Genomic DNA, 12457 nt, shown 5'->3' with positions numbered 1-12457 from the left:
ATGTTCCCATCCTCTTCTCTGTGTTTCACCACCTTCTTCCTTTCCAAGATAGCACTAATCATCATGTGTCTTTGCCCCTCACAGGTCTCGATCTGTAAGTGGTGCCTCCACTGGCTTATCTTCTAGTCCCCTCAGTAGCCCCAGGGTGAGTATATCAGCTAGGCAAACAAAAAATAAAAAATGGTATGTTGGCTAAAGGGATGGACATTTGCGGCAGAAGATGATAAAGGCAATGGTAGACAAAGGAAATATTAGATTTCGGGAGGGAGTGGAAGTTGGGAAAATGATCCCTAGAATCAGCAGTCTTGTTGACATCCCATCCTGCACTTAGTTCCAAATGCAGAGGTGCTGAGGACATTGCATTAGTTTTCCTGGCAGATGCGATGTGTACTGTACAGTGCATGAACGATAGCCAGAAGATGCATCTGGAACAATTCACTTCCCACCTCATTTCCATGACTACATCTCCATGCTAGGGAAAAGCCACCCCTGTTGGCTTGTATTGGGGGAAGGGGGTAGGTACAGAATAGGGAAGGAAAGGTGAGGTATATGTAGATCTTGGATGAGAAAAGTCGGAGATACATGTTTAAGCAGGGGGTAGGATTAAAGGACAGGGCATTGCTCACCGATTAGGATTTAGTTATTCATATAAGCTATCTGTACATTGTTGATTTGCCAGTGGATAAGAGTATAATTAATCTGGCTGACAAGAGAACAGATTATAACAGTCTTTCTGGTGTTGAACTACATCAGAATGGGATCTTGGGAGTTATAGTTCCATATGCCTGGAAAGGATTAGGCTGGGGAAAGTAGACTCTGAGCAACCAAGGATGTCTGCAGGATGTAGTCAAAAATGGTAGTGGGTGACTATTTATTTATTTATTAGTAGTAGTAGTAATAGTTCAATGTATATATGCTGCCCTTCTCCGGAGACTCAAGGCGGCTTCCAATGCATTAAGCAATAGCCTTCATACTTTTGTATATACCTGCTTAGTAGGGCTTTTTGGGCCCCCCTGAGCAGTGTTCTATTTTATACAAAGTCATCTTATTGCCCCCACAAACCGGGTCCTCATTTTACCTACCTCGAAAGGATGGAAGGCTGAGTCAACCTTGAGCCTGGTGAGAATTGAACTCGCAGTAATTGCAGGCAGCTGGCAGCTAAGTACTACTTTAACAGCAGCAGTTTAGTCCACTGCGCCACTAAGGCTCTTATAATTGTAACTATAATTGTATGATCAAACTTCACCTGTATTTTAATGTGCATTACACATAAAAGCAGGTAGAGCTTCGATCGTACCATCTTGACTTTTTAAAACCATAGCCTGCAGACACTTTTTTTAAAAAAATTGATTTATATGCCGCCCTTCTCCAGAGACTCAGGGCGGCTTACAATGCGTTAAGCAATAGCCTTCATACTTTTGTATATTTATACAAAGTCAGCTTATTGCCCCCACAAACTGGGTCCTCAATTTACCTACCTTAGAAAGGATGGAAGGCTGAGTCAACCTTGAGCCTTGGCGAGATTTGAACTTACAATAATTGCAGACAGCTGGTGTTAATCACAATGCTCTCAGTCTGCTGAGCCACCAGGCCCTTTGTGAACAATCAGCTGGCCCCCGAATGCTTGATTTTGGCTTGTTGGCCAGTGTTGGGAGATCCAGATGAAGACTGAAGGAATTCACTCTTTCCTCCATATCACAGTTCTTTCCTGCCCATAATTTATTCATTTACTCGTCAAATTTCTAAGGCCATCCATAACAGCTCTGGTGGTGTACAATAATAAAAGGAATATTGGAGTGATATAAGCCACGAGAACAATACATGTCTGGAAACAACAGCAACAAAAGTCATGACCTGAGTACAAAACTTTCCCAGAAAAAGCCCACCACACACTCAACCCCTGGCCTGGAGGAAGCAACAGAGGTTTTTAAGGTTTGCATAGATGAGATTGAGGTAGGGATTTATAGTTCTCTGGGAAGAAGACTCTGTTCTTGAAGGCCCTGCTTCCTGGGTCCTATTAGATAGCACTATTTAAACAATGAGGCCTGGAGCATTGGCAGAAACTACAGGAGGCAGATTGTCCTTTTTAACTAAAGGTTGCAGTCAGATAGCGGAGTCAGCAGAATCAGCAGACAAGCCATTTGTAAACTGCTGGAACTCAAACTGGTAAATGTCATGAACATTGCCAAAACATAAATTAGGGTTGTTAGTCATAGATCAGTCCAAGATTCCATGTACCAAGGAAATCAAATAGCAGAATGTTATAAGGGAAAATCAGCGATGATTTATGCCATAGAGTCAATCTGCTTCTCCCAGAAATACTTCTTGCTTAATGTCAATTAATGCTGTCGCTCTTCTGTTCCACTGGAGTCACATTATAAAAAGTTCAGAATCTTTCCTCTTTCCCCCACCCCCCACCCCATGCCCTGCACTCGATTCTGAATCTCTGTTTGACTCCCCCTGTGCCTATGTCTTTGCTGTTGTAAATTTAGAGGTGTTCCAGATTATTTCTCTTTTGAGCCAGACACTTTCCAGACAGAGCTGGAATCTCTTTTCTTGTTGACAGTTGTTCCTGAGATGGTTATGCATCCTGAACCTCTTCATCTTCACCTGATTTTTTTTCCCCACTCAGATTTATTATATATCCTGATCCAAATCACCCTTGTTGTTGTTACTGGTGTACAAATGGTAGTGTTCCTGCTGTTTTAACTGGGGTAACATTAGAATGGTGGATTTCTTCTCTATATAAGGGGTTGTTGGTTGCTCTCCGAGCTTGCTTGTTTTCATGCAGACAGTTCATTACCCTAGTTAGGTAACATCATCAGTGCTAGTAAGGAGTGCAGTTTGCTGTCAGTTTATATTCTATAGAATAGAATTATATTCTATAGAATTAGAATATAAACTGACAGCAAACTGCACTCCTTACTAGCACTAATTATGTTATCTAGTTTGGGTAATGAAACATCTGCAAGAAAATAAGCAAGCTCGGAGAGCACCAAGGGCCCCTCATGTCAACCCTGAGCTACAAATATTCTCCTTTATATAAAAGACTTTCTATATATGTACAGGTATCTGTTATTTAGAAACTAACCCATGCATACAGATAGTCCTTGCCTTATAACCACAATTGGGATCAAAATTTGTGTGACTAAGTAAGGTGGTTGTGACATGAGTTGCATCCAATCTTATGACTTTCCATTATTGTTAAGTGAATGATTGCAGTTGTTAAGGGAATCCAGTTGCCCCATTGACTTTGCCCGTCAGAAGCCAGCTGGGAAGGTAACAAATGACGATCCTAGAACCTCGGGATGCTGCAACTATTGTAAATACATGCCAGTTGCCAATTTTGATCAGATGACCTTGGGGATGCTGTGTGTAAGTGCAAGGATTGGTTGAAAGTCACTTTTTTCAGTGCCATTGGAACTTTGTACAGTGGCTAAACAAATGGCTATAAGTCAAGGACTACAGTAGTGGCCAAAATTATGGAAACCTTTTGGGAAAAATGTATTTTCTAACTAACTAGCAAATAACACCACTTTTTTTGGGAGTAGTACCACAAAATTATATATCAATGGAAAGATAATTTAATCAAGAATGTAATGCAATAACTTTTATGAAGGATTTGCTATTAGAATAGCAGTTACAGTATAAAGAAGAAAAGTGAAACACATAGAAAAAACAAGTTATACAAAAAATATCATGTTAGTTAATACTTAGTTGAGTAATCTTTATCATGAAGTACAGCCTTACAATATCTTCCCATGGAGTGAACCAAGTCTTTTAGTTCTGCAGCTGTTATAATGTGAAACCAAGACTGAATGATTGCTTTTATTAACTGGGTTTTATTGCTGGGTTGCTTCTGACTAACAAGTTTCTTTAGTCAGCTGCATAGATTTTCAGTTGGGTTAAGGCCTGGGCTGTTCCCAGGCCATTCCAGCAGTGGAATATGATTATCTTGAAACTCCCCAAAAAAGTGGTGTTATTAGCCATCAAACCTCAAAAATACACTTTACTTTAAAAGGTTCCATAATTTTGGCCACTACTGTACCTGTACAACAGTCGATCATGCTTTTGTGTTATCTCTTGTAGCACTTGAAGTGTTAGCTTTATTACTAGCTGGCATTCAGCAATGAACCATGATTATCTCTGCAGTAAAAAAACAGCTTTTTTAAAACAGATAATTATGCCATAAAATTTCAAGTACCCATCCTGCGCTTAATGTTAGAAAGGTGCATTTTTATTACCAGCATAATATATCTCTGGCAGTTGAGATACCAGCAAACTTTTGCGTGCCACATAATAAAACCACACAGAAAAGGGTGGTATGGAGAAACTCCTAGGGTTGGTAGTGTCTCTTTACAACAGTTTGAGTTTTGACATTTATCTGGGAAAAGGTTTAGAGCTGACATTAGGCATTCTGTAGGAAAAACGGCCAATTGGGAGAGATTGCAAAAAGTTGGTCTTGTTGAAAGGCAAACTCAGTTTGGGAAACAAGTGATATAGAAAAGATTAAGTGGCAAAGTCTGGACCTACTTCAGGGGGACAACCATATATAGTTTCATGGTAGATTCAGGGATGTTGTCTTTGCCACAGCATGGATGAAGACGTATGACGGGGTAGGTGAACAAAGATATTCACCTAAGAGCTTGAAGCAAGTTGATTCCTTAAAAAATGAGTAATGTGTCCAAGCCACAGTAGGGGAAACTCAAAATCTGGGCCATGTTGTGAAACCTTGTTTGGGAGTAGACTATGAGATTGTCACCTGCCATTGCTCACTCCCATCTCACGGCTCTCCCCTCCTCACCTTTCTCCCCTCCCATTTCTCCCCACACCCAGAGCCCCATCTTCAGCTTCTCTCTCCCATCACCTCCCCCTGCCCCTGTGAAGACTCAGACGCTTCCTGCCAAGGGCAGCCCAGCAAGGGAGGGGGCCCTCCAGAGTCGATGTTCCACCCCCTTCCCTCTGCCTCCCAACTCTCCACCCCCTCACCCACCCTCCTCTCCCCATTGCTTTTTCCCCTCTACTAAACCCCCACCCAAATCTGTGCTGCAGGTCACTCCCCACCCCTCCCCTCGGGGAAGCCCCCTCCCCACTCCGCTCGGCACTCCTGTGCACACGCCTAAAGAGAGCCCCAGCGGCACTCCGTGCGGGACGCCCCCAAGCAGTCCTGGTGTGGCCGGCGTGGCATGGAAAACCCGCTTGAACTCTATCAAGAACAGCTTCCTTGGTTCCCCACGCTTCCATCGTCGGAAACTGCAAGGTGAGTGTATTATACTTTTCCTGAGATGATGCGCGTGTGATGGATGTTTAATTATAGGACCACAACTTCTCCATTTGCAGAAGACACGTCCAAATGGCTCATTCTATCTGGGAAAGTGCTGGAGGATAAGGAGGAAGAGCCACATCAGAACTGAGCATGACTGTAGACCAGTGTTTCTCAACCTTGGGCATTTTAAGATGTGTGGACTTCATGCTGGCTGGGGAACTCTGGGAGTTGAAGTCCACACATCTTAAAATGCCGAAGATTTAGAAACAATGCTGTAGATAGTCAAGAAGAAAGCCACAAGTGTGGTCAAGAGCACAGAAGTAGAGTTTGAATGAGGACTGCATAAAATATGGGTATAGAACAGGGATTTCCAATCTTGGCAACTTTAAGATTTGTGGACTTCAACTCAGTAAAGCTGGCTGAGGAATTCTGGGAGTTAAAGTCCACAAGTCTTAAAATTGCCATGGTTGGAGACCCCTGGTATAGAATATATTAAATGAAGGAACGCAATCTTTAAAGTTGGGAAATGGTACCTTGATACTGTCTTTTGCCAAAATAAATAATAATTCATTTTGCTCAGGTACCATCCTGCTCAAGTACTATTTAAGGAAGAGATGAAAAACTGGTGGCCCTCCAGATGTTGCTGAACTAAGATCTCAGATATCCTGGCCAACGAGATGGTTTTAGAGAGTTGTAAAATAACAATATCTAATTTTGTATTAGTCTGGAAGCCTTCCCAGGACTACCTGGAAATTATTTTAAAAGAACCTGGGGCCTTTTTATGTCTGGAATGTCTAGATGCCTGGAAACTAATGAAGGAGAGAACCAATCTAGAACTGAGAAATTTTCTGGCAGTTAGAACAATTAATCAATGGAACAACTTGCCTCCAGAAGTTGTGAATGCTCCAACTCTGGAAGTTTTTAAGAAGAGATTGGACAACCATTTGTCTGAAATGGTATAGGGTTTCAGGCCTGAGCAGTGGATTGGACTAGAAGACCTCCAAGGTCCCTCCCAAGTCTGTTACTCAGTTGATCATTCCTCAGACAAGAATGGAAAAATAAAAACAATTTCCTGTTTTTATGCTTGGCATCTGGTAGCAAATGAACTGCTTTGAAAAGTTGCAATTGGTAGGAAATGAAAACAGCTTCTTTCCATTTAACATTTACTCCTTTTCTCCTTGCAGTTCCCACACCAGAAGAAATGTCTAGTCTTACACCAGAATCATCCCCAGAGTGAGTATTAGAAGAGACCAAGAGGAGGAAGGAGAATTCAGCCTTTTTTTCTTCCATTCATGGTTCTTACAAATGCTTTTTCAAATGTTACTATTATCCCAGAATTAATGTGCTTAGTGTGCATTAATTTGGGAAATCTAGATTTCTCCCTCTTTCTCATGAACGTACAGTACCAACAAATACATCACAAGAACGTGTGTCCTTATAACTGTACAATGTGTGGTAGGAGAAATACCTTGAACCACCTTCAATGGAGACAAGCAAAGCCTCCTTCCAAGATTTATTTCCAAACTGCCTTGCTTTCCTTTTTCTGCTTTTCTTCCTTTACAGGCTTGCCAAGAAATCCTGGTTTGGAAATTTTATCAACTTAGACAAAGAGGAACAAATTTTTGTGGTCATCAAAGACAAACCCCTGAGTTCCATCAAGGCAGATATTGTACACGCCTTCCTCTCAGTAAGGGCTCAACTAGAAGAAAAGGAGAGGGCTGGGCAGGGGTGAAATCCAAATTTTTTCCTTACTGGTTCTGTGGGCGTGCCTTGGTGGGCATGGCAGGGAAAGGATATTGCAAAATCTCCATTCCCACTCCATTCCAGGGAAAGAATACTGCAAAATCCCCATTCTCACCACACCTGGGGGAAGGATATTGCAAAATCTTCATTCCCATCCCACTCTGGGGTCAACCAGAGGTGGTATTTGCCAGTTCTCTGAGCTACTCAAAATTTCCTCTACCGGTTCTCCAAACTGCTCAAAATTTCCGCTACCGATTCTCCAGAACCTGTTAGAACCTGCTGGATTTCACCCCTGGGGCTGGGGTTGATTGTGAAAAATTAAATGGAGCTGGTTGGTAGGATGAGGTCCTGTTGACACTGAGGGTGGAAGGGTGGAGAAGGCTAGAGTAAACAGGATACTAAAAGGAAGACCCATTTGATGTCTATAGCTTGACATTGCTTGCCTTCACTTAATCTATAGATCCCCAGCCTGAGTCACAGCGTTATATCCCAAACAAGCTTTCGGGCTGAATATAAATCATCGGGTGGCCCCTCCGTCTTCCAAAAACCTGTCAAGTTCCAAGTTGACATCAGCTACTCCGAGGGGGGAGAGGCACACAAGGACAGTGGGATCTACTCAGTCACCTTCACTCTCATCTCAGGTGGGTAGCCGGAAATCCTTCCTCCCAGTGGTGGAATTCAATTTTTTTTACTACTGGTTCTGTAGGCGTGGCTTGGTGGGCATGGTGTGGGTTCGTGGCCGTGGCAGGGGAAGGATACTGCAAAATCTCCATTCTCACCCCACTCCAGGGGAAGGATACTGCAAAATCCCCATTCTCTCCCCACTCTTGGGGGAAGGATATTGCAAAATCTCCATTCCCACCCCACTCTGGGGCCAGCCAGAGATGGTACTTGCTTGTTGTCTGAACTACTCAAAATTTCTGCTGCCGGTTTCCCAGAATCTGTCAGAACCTGCTGAATAGCACCCCTGCTCCCTCCCACTTTGAGTCATCTTTAGGAGCCATAATGTTTTTTGGACTTTACAAACATTCAAATTTTGCAGTTCCGATAAAAAGCATACAAAGCCAGAAGAAGCAGGTTCCAGGTTTTGTGTGTGTGTGTGTGTGTGTGTATCTGTGTATGTAATGTACATTGTGCCTTTTGGCTTTAAGTTCACAGTTTTCTAACCATTCCAGAGGAGACTAAGTAATGTGAAGGGAGCAGTAACTTCAGAGACAATATTGCACCTTCTCTAACATCTGGACAACATTTTTAAGAAGAGCCATTTGTTCAGATTTTAATTATCATGATACAATAATTAGATGTTGAGACTCTAGAAAGAGTATAGGGAAGCGCAACAAAGATAATTAAGGGACTGGAGGCCAAAACCTATGATGGAGGAACTGAGTATGTCTAGTCTATCAAAGATAAGGACAAGGAGTGACTTGATAGCAGTCTTTCAATATTTGAGGGGTTGACCAATTCTCCAAAGCACTTGAAGGTAGGACAAGAAGTAAAGGATGGAAATTTATCAAAGGAAGATCCAAGCTAGAACTAAAGAGAAATTTCCTGACAGGGGAAATGACTTGCCTCCAGAACTTCTGGGTGCTCCATTACTGGAAGTTTCTAAGAAGAGATTGGACAGCCTTATATCTGGAATGGTGTAGGGCAGGGGTGTCAAACTTGATTTCATTGAGGGCCACATCAGGGTTGTGTCTGACCTCAGGGGGCCAGGGTGGGCGTGGCTGGGGTGGGCATGGGTGTGGCCAGCTCAATGTCACTCATGTTGGGGGTGCTTGTGGTGGCCCAAGCGCTTTTTCAGCAAAAACGGGCTCTCCAGCTCTGTTTTCACCTGCGACAGCCTCCTGCAATCCTCTGCCAGTGAAAACCGTGGCCCTCCCGAGCTCCGTTTTCACTGGCAGAGGCACCATAGGCCGGTCCTTTGCTGCGGGTCAGATCTAAACACCCTGCGGGCCGGTTCCAGCCCCTGGGCCTTGAGTTTGACACCCCTGGTATGGGGTCTCCTGCTTGAGCAAGGGGTTGGACTAGAAGACCTCCAAGGTCCCTTCCAATTCTGTTATTCAGTTCCGTTATGTTGTGAAAAGACTCGTTTTTCCTAGCTGTTCTGAAAGTAGTGTAACCCATAATCCTGAAGGGACTATACGTACTGTACACTTACATACAGCACAGACAACGGTCTCTTCCCACCATTGGACTTGAGTGGCATCCTACTTTTAGACCCTGTTTTCTGGAATCTGTTCCATTTCTGTTCCTACTTCTGCCTCTCTAGGTCCCAGCCGTCGGTTTAAGCGGGTTGTGGAAACGATTCAGGCACAACTACTCAGCACACATGACCAGCCTTCCGTGCAAGCCCTTGCAGGTAAGTGTTAGTGTATATCATTGTTTTGTATTCATACAAACAGCTGACTGTTCCTGCTTGTTTTTGAAAGAGTTAGGTGAATTTCTACGACTGCACAGAGGATTCAAAAGGACAATTTGCAAAGTGTGTTGGAGCAAATGGAGGACTCCTCTCTGAGATGTGAAGGCAACTGCATCATCTGGAAAGCTCACTGCAGCTGCTTTAACATCTTTTCTGTTTAACATCTTTGTGTTTACTTGTATGCATGTGTATATGCGTCCATGCACTATTGCTTCACTTCACTTCAGTGGCATCGTGTTGGGTATGTTAACTTGTCTGAGCATTTCCATGCCTTTGGGACAACCTGGGAAAATTCTTGAAGTTTAAAGATGCAACTTTCTCAAGATTTACAAAATGCCTTTTGAATTCTTTGCCTTAAAATATATTATCTAGGATTACTTACTGTCCTGAAGAAAAGCTATCTATGTAGTTACTAAGAGCACCAAATTGATGGTAGATCATCCATTCATTTATCCATCCCTTTATTCATATCCATCATACTGTGAGAGTCTACCAGTGGATGTTAATATAGCTAGTATTTATGATAGCTAAGTGAAGCCTCCAGAACAAAAGGACTTTGGGATCCTCGTGGTGGGGAAGCAAAATAGGGAAGACTGGTTGCCTTGAGAATCTCCCTGTAAAAAGAACAAGAAATTTCCAGTTGATTTATTTGGCAACGGGGTTGCTGAACTAATCTTTTTCTGATCCAGCATTTTCTGCCTCTACTCTCTGGTCCTGGAATGCTTTCAGCCACAATATATATATGAACTCTGCAAGTGTGTATTTCCTTTAACAAATGGACCTAGGTACCACAGTTGTCTTGGGATGTCAGTAGAGGACAAAAAGAAGATGAGGCCCATTTCTGGACATTCGGTGTGGAGAGGGGACGATTGGTGGTGAAATTAACCTAATCTTTGATCTTCTTTCAACATTTAGACGAAAAGAATGGGCAGCAGCTCCGTTTCCCAGGCACCCCAACCCGCAGCTGCCAGCCGTCTCGCCGCTCTGAATCAGACATCCCAACTGAACAACATCGACATGGCTCCAAGGACAAGAAGCTTGTCTCCTCTAACGGGACTCAAGTCCAGCAACCACAAACTCCGTCCCCACAGCAGCCATGACATATGGAGCAGGAGAGCAGTACATGGGTGGCTGGGGGGGAAAAAGCAGCTGAAAGAAGCCACCTCCAGCCCCCTGGAAATAACTAAAGCCACCCCTAATGGACAGGAGGAGCCAACCAGCCCCATCGATGGGTCAAGGCCCACCAGGGACGCAAGGGACAGGGTGGGAAGATGGAGATTGGTCCAGATTTAATGACCCCAACTCACCCTGGGGCAAAAAGGGGCCATGTTGGGAGAGGCCCATACTGTGAACTTGTAAATAGCTAACGAAGAACAGAAAACAGAACAAATCCACAAAAGAACAAGAGGTGGGCGGGAAAACACAACATGGAACCGAAAACAAAGACAATGGACTGAAGGGGAAAAAATGGAAAACACACATGAGGAGAGAAACCGGGCAGGAGCCGGTGGGGGTGAGGGATTTAATCTGATTCCTTTAGTGGGACGGTGGGGGTCTTTATTTTCTCAAACCCTTTCAGACCCCCTCCTCACTTTCTTGCCTTGAGACTTATTTTTCTCCCCCCCCCTGCTTTTTCTTCTGTAGTATTTACAGTATCATGGTGGCATTAAGCTAAAATTATGAGACAGAGCTAGTAGGAAGATGTCCTGTGTAGGAAAGAAATTAAAAGTTTCCATTCCCGTTTCTTTTTCTTCTTTTTGATTTTTTTCCATTTTATGTAACCGGTCAATGTTTTAAAAACATTTTCATGAGTTGGGGTGAAAATATTTACCAGAATTCTAATAAACATTTTGTTACAAGACAAACTTTTGAAAAATTCTCCCCTAAATCTGTATTTAAAAAAAAACAAATAAGCCAAATCTAAATGTGAAATATGGAATCAAATTAGAAATTCAGGATCCAGAAATTCAGACTACGTTGTGCTTATACTATAGTATACTTACGGGCAGCTGGCATTTTGGAAATTTACTCAAAAAATAAATGGGAAAAGTAAGTAAGTAAAGAAAGAAAGAAATAAAAATGCCGAATGCCAAGAATTACCTAAAGCTTCAATAATAAATACAGTACAGTTTCAAATCGCAATTTTTGGAAAATCAGCAAATATAACCTGTGCATGGCCAGGAATAGTCAATAGCATTAAAAACGAGCCATCTGAGTTTGCAAAACAATTGTAGCACAGTGTAGTTATATTCTCCATTCTTACTCCAACTTGGGTTCTGAACTAATGTGAATGCTCTTTATTCCAATTAAATGGATTTGGGGAACTTTCAGATTTGGTTTTTATTGTGCACTTCTCCTGCTTTGTATCACAGCTCTTTAAGGAGGTCATTGGCAGATTTTAAATTGTGACTGTATTAAGGGCAAATGGCTATTTTAAGAGAGGAATTCTTTTTTTTTTCAGCTGTCCCTGAATTTATAAAAGAAACATGAGTATATTTCATAACATAACATCCCATCCTATTCTATTTTTGACTGTGTCCTTCTATTGCCAAAATTAGGGGTTTTTAAAAGCATTTCTATAATTTCTGCTAGCTGGCAATATCTCAACAATTGAATATACCCACTGATCTCAGCTTCTCATTGGCTCTGTCTCATGTAATTTTAGCAGCCCTGACAGAACACTTTAACTCTTAAATGGGCTATATACAATCCAACTCCTTTCCCAAGGCCTCTGTCCTTTTTGCAAAGGGCCCGGTCCCCTTCCCACACAAGGCTGTCCTCTCTCTCTCTCTCTCTCTCTCTCTCTCTCTCTCTCTCTCTCTCTCTCTCTCTCTCTCTGTGTGTGTGTGTGTGTGTGTGTGAGAGAGAGAGAGAGAGAGGTTGAGAAGGAAATCATGAGTAGAGGGTAGTGAGTTATTGATTGAAGATAGCAGGAAGGAGGGTGTCTCATAAAACGGAGACAATTTGGATTATATGGTTGAAGTTGCCATCTTGACTTTTTTTTTTTTTTTGACAAGCCTCTCCTTGCC

General features: G+C 42.6%; 1 protein-coding gene across 7 annotated transcripts in view; it reads left to right on the top strand.

Annotated features, from left to right (window-relative positions):
- BRSK1 (BR serine/threonine kinase 1) overlaps nt 1-11758 on the top strand; it is a 66526-nt gene extending 54768 nt beyond the window's left edge. For 6 of the 7 annotated variants that reach the window (XM_087893907.1, XM_087893906.1, XM_034423218.3 and 3 more), the window contains 7 exons: nt 85-145; nt 4837-5260; nt 6451-6499; nt 6830-6953; nt 7470-7650; nt 9279-9368; nt 10344-11758. In XM_087893907.1, coding sequence (XP_087750033.1) covers nt 85-145; nt 4837-5260; nt 6451-6499; nt 6830-6953; nt 7470-7650; nt 9279-9368; nt 10344-10528 — 1114 coding nt within the window. In that variant the 3' untranslated portion in view covers nt 10529-11758. The remainder of the gene's footprint in view (nt 1-84; nt 146-4836; nt 5261-6450; nt 6500-6829; nt 6954-7469; nt 7651-9278; nt 9369-10343) is intronic. The other variant, XM_034423220.3, reaches the window with a different exon arrangement.
- The last annotated feature ends 699 nt before the right edge of the window (nt 11759-12457 follow it).

The sequence above is a fragment of the Pantherophis guttatus genome, chromosome 4, assembly GCF_059756535.1.
Source record: "Pantherophis guttatus breed Tessera chromosome 4, ASM5975653v1, whole genome shotgun sequence".
Taxonomy (NCBI): domain Eukaryota; kingdom Metazoa; phylum Chordata; class Lepidosauria; order Squamata; family Colubridae; genus Pantherophis; species Pantherophis guttatus.
The sequence above is the reverse complement of the archived record's forward strand: the minus strand, read 5'-3'. Positions and strand labels throughout refer to the sequence as shown.